The sequence below is a fragment of the Lactuca sativa genome, chromosome 7 (genome assembly GCF_002870075.4).
Source record: "Lactuca sativa cultivar Salinas chromosome 7, Lsat_Salinas_v11, whole genome shotgun sequence".
Classification (NCBI taxonomy): Eukaryota; Viridiplantae; Streptophyta; class Magnoliopsida; order Asterales; family Asteraceae; genus Lactuca; species Lactuca sativa.
The window spans coordinates 195852197-195854474 of NC_056629.2; the positions used below are offsets into that span (position 1 = coordinate 195852197).

The following is a 2278-nucleotide window of genomic DNA, read 5'->3' on the forward strand; positions in this document are numbered from 1 at the left end:
CACTTCAATGTCTATCTATTCGATTATGTAACTTGTATGTAACACTTTAACACTAGATGACTTTTTAATGATGTAATTAGGAAATTTCCACTTGCTTCTTTTGTGATTATAAAGGTAATATTTAAAGTTTTTGTTTGTTGATATCTTCCGTTATACACGGTGTTACAATTGCCAAGCATCTGTGTAAATTTTGGAGGAAATGAAGAGGCATCGATTGTGGAATAATGCAAAGATGACAAATAAAAGAAAACAGGATTAATGTCATAAAACATTCTAGTTTAATAAGGGGAGTAAGACCAAACAAGTTCTATTATCACAGACGAAAACAAGAATGCAAAAATCATACTGTATATACATAAATAAAGATTCAAGAAAAACACACTACTCATCATCTTTGTATGGATACTCCTCTGGAACTTGTTTAAGAAGCTTCACTTGTAACTCAAATGCATCATCTCCTCTAAGCATATCCCTAATCCATGTGATTTCAGTCTTCATTGACACCTAAACATGTGGGAAAATATTTTTAAGTCAATGAAACTTGCTTTAATCTGAATGTGAAAAGGGTATTTCAGGAATTTGGTTATTAGAACATAGAGTCACATACCATCTCTAGGGCTCCCCTGACAACTCCACTTAAGATGTTGCAGTAATATAAACCTTGACAATTATCTGGAAGCTCAACAAAATCCACAAGTGGATTATCTTCCAAAATGAGACTGCAACAAGTTCCTTCATTATCCCAGTTTGTCACAGATGCAGTGACCCCTAAGAACATTTTGAAGCCAACCTGTTTGGAATCATAGAGCAAGAACACAAAGAGCGTCTAAGATTGTTGATAGATCATCCATCATCAATGGCAACGAGAGAAGATTTTAAGTGTGTACCTTTGCTATGACTTCAGCTGTCTCCCTAAAATCAACACATCTTGTGACATTAGATTTTGCAAGAAACTCATCAATTAGCCGGATTCCAATATTGTAACCCCTGATCATAGAACAAAAGATCAATGAGTATAGCAGAAGAAGAATACAGAAGCTGCGTAGATGTATGAAGTTGTAAGCGAAAAGAATTTTATAGAAGAATATAGATACATTTGATCGAGCTGCTTATTGACTTCCTCAACCTCCTCCAGATCTGTAAGCAATTGTCGCACGATCGCTCCATATGTCAGAGTGAACAGCTCGGCGTTCTGCGAACGATCAAAATTCAAAACCCACAAATTACGATAAAATTCTCGTAATTTCCAGATCGAAAAAAAAATTCAGTTTCGGAACCAGAATCGTAACTTCATAGACAGAAAAATTACCACGCGCTCGACGTTGGCGAAAATAGCGTCACCGGATCTTGGAACGGCGGGAGCCATCGGAGGTATACGATTTGTTGGTTAGCTATTGAACACGGATAGCAGGTCACCCTATATTCAATCTTGGAGCCTATAATAATGAAGTTTAACATCTATAATTTCCCGATCGAACAAAAATGAGACCTAGTTTCGGATGAAATACTAAATTGGGTCATAAACTTACTACAGGAAATGCGAGCATGTACCTGGATTGGATAGCGCCGGAGATATTCAACTTCAACCACTTCCACCGCCGATCTCTGGTTGTGACGAATTGCTATTGCAGGACGAGAGAGCCAAAGAGGAAAGTCTCCGAGTAGGAGTTGAGTAATCACTGCAGTCGGACAAAAGCCAGATGAAAAGCGATACGACGTCGTCGAATTTTGATTTTTCTAACAGGTCCATATATTTGAACAAAATTTGGGCCGATGGCCCAACACCCATGATCGTTTTAGCCCTTTAGGCCTATTTAAAACCTAAACCAGAGGCCATTAGGCGAATATGAATCATACCATGGTTTTAAAAGGCATGCCATGGTGTGCATTAAGGGCGTGACGTGAGATGTAGTGTAGCCATTACGAAACGTTTAAGGTGAGTTTGTTAGGTGCAACGTCCAAATAATGTGTCAATGTGTGCCTTAGCACGTTATGACGTAAGTTTTTGCTCAAGTGAATAGACTGATTTGTAACTTAGACAAAAAAAAAAAAAAAAAAAAACATATCCAACATATAGATGTCGGAAACACAATCAAACCCATAATAAAAAAGACTTCAGATCGAATCATATTGGATTGGGAAGTCTTTGGGCTGTCCAGAGCAAGTCCCAACTTACAACAAATTGTTAGTCTGCACGCAATCCGAGCCTCGTAGCGAATTAAGGTTTGTCTCTCAATAGTCGAATTTGTGGGTGATTGGTTTGGTCGTTGGATTTTCC

The 2278-nt window shown here is 38.0% G+C and overlaps 1 protein-coding gene across 1 annotated transcript; it reads right to left on the reverse strand.

Moving 5' to 3' along the window:
- Positions 1-240: 240 nt before the first annotated feature.
- Positions 241-1718, reverse strand: LOC111896071 (uncharacterized). Its single transcript, XM_023892095.2, has 6 exons — positions 1552-1718; positions 1310-1436; positions 1095-1192; positions 888-987; positions 608-790; positions 241-504 (listed from the first exon to the last, which is right to left on the reverse strand). Exons 2-6 carry the CDS (start codon positions 1364-1366, stop codon positions 382-384), a joined length of 561 nt encoding a protein of 186 aa, XP_023747863.1. The 5' UTR covers positions 1367-1436; positions 1552-1718; the 3' UTR covers positions 241-381.
- Positions 1719-2278: the final 560 nt, after the last annotated feature.

Excerpts from the sequence above, each read along its gene's own strand:
- LOC111896071 (XM_023892095.2), bottom strand. The coding sequence starts at position 1,366 with ATGGCTCCCGCCGTTCCAAGATCCGGTGACGCTATTTTCGCCAACGTC. Across the intron at positions 1,193-1,309 it reads TCGCCAACGTCGAGCGCGTG|AACGCCGAGCTGTTCACTCT; the intron begins GTAATTTTTCTG and ends GATCGTTCGCAG. Across the intron at positions 505-607 it reads TCAGGGGAGCCCTAGAGATG|GTGTCAATGAAGACTGAAAT; the intron begins GTATGTGACTCT and ends CCACATGTTTAG.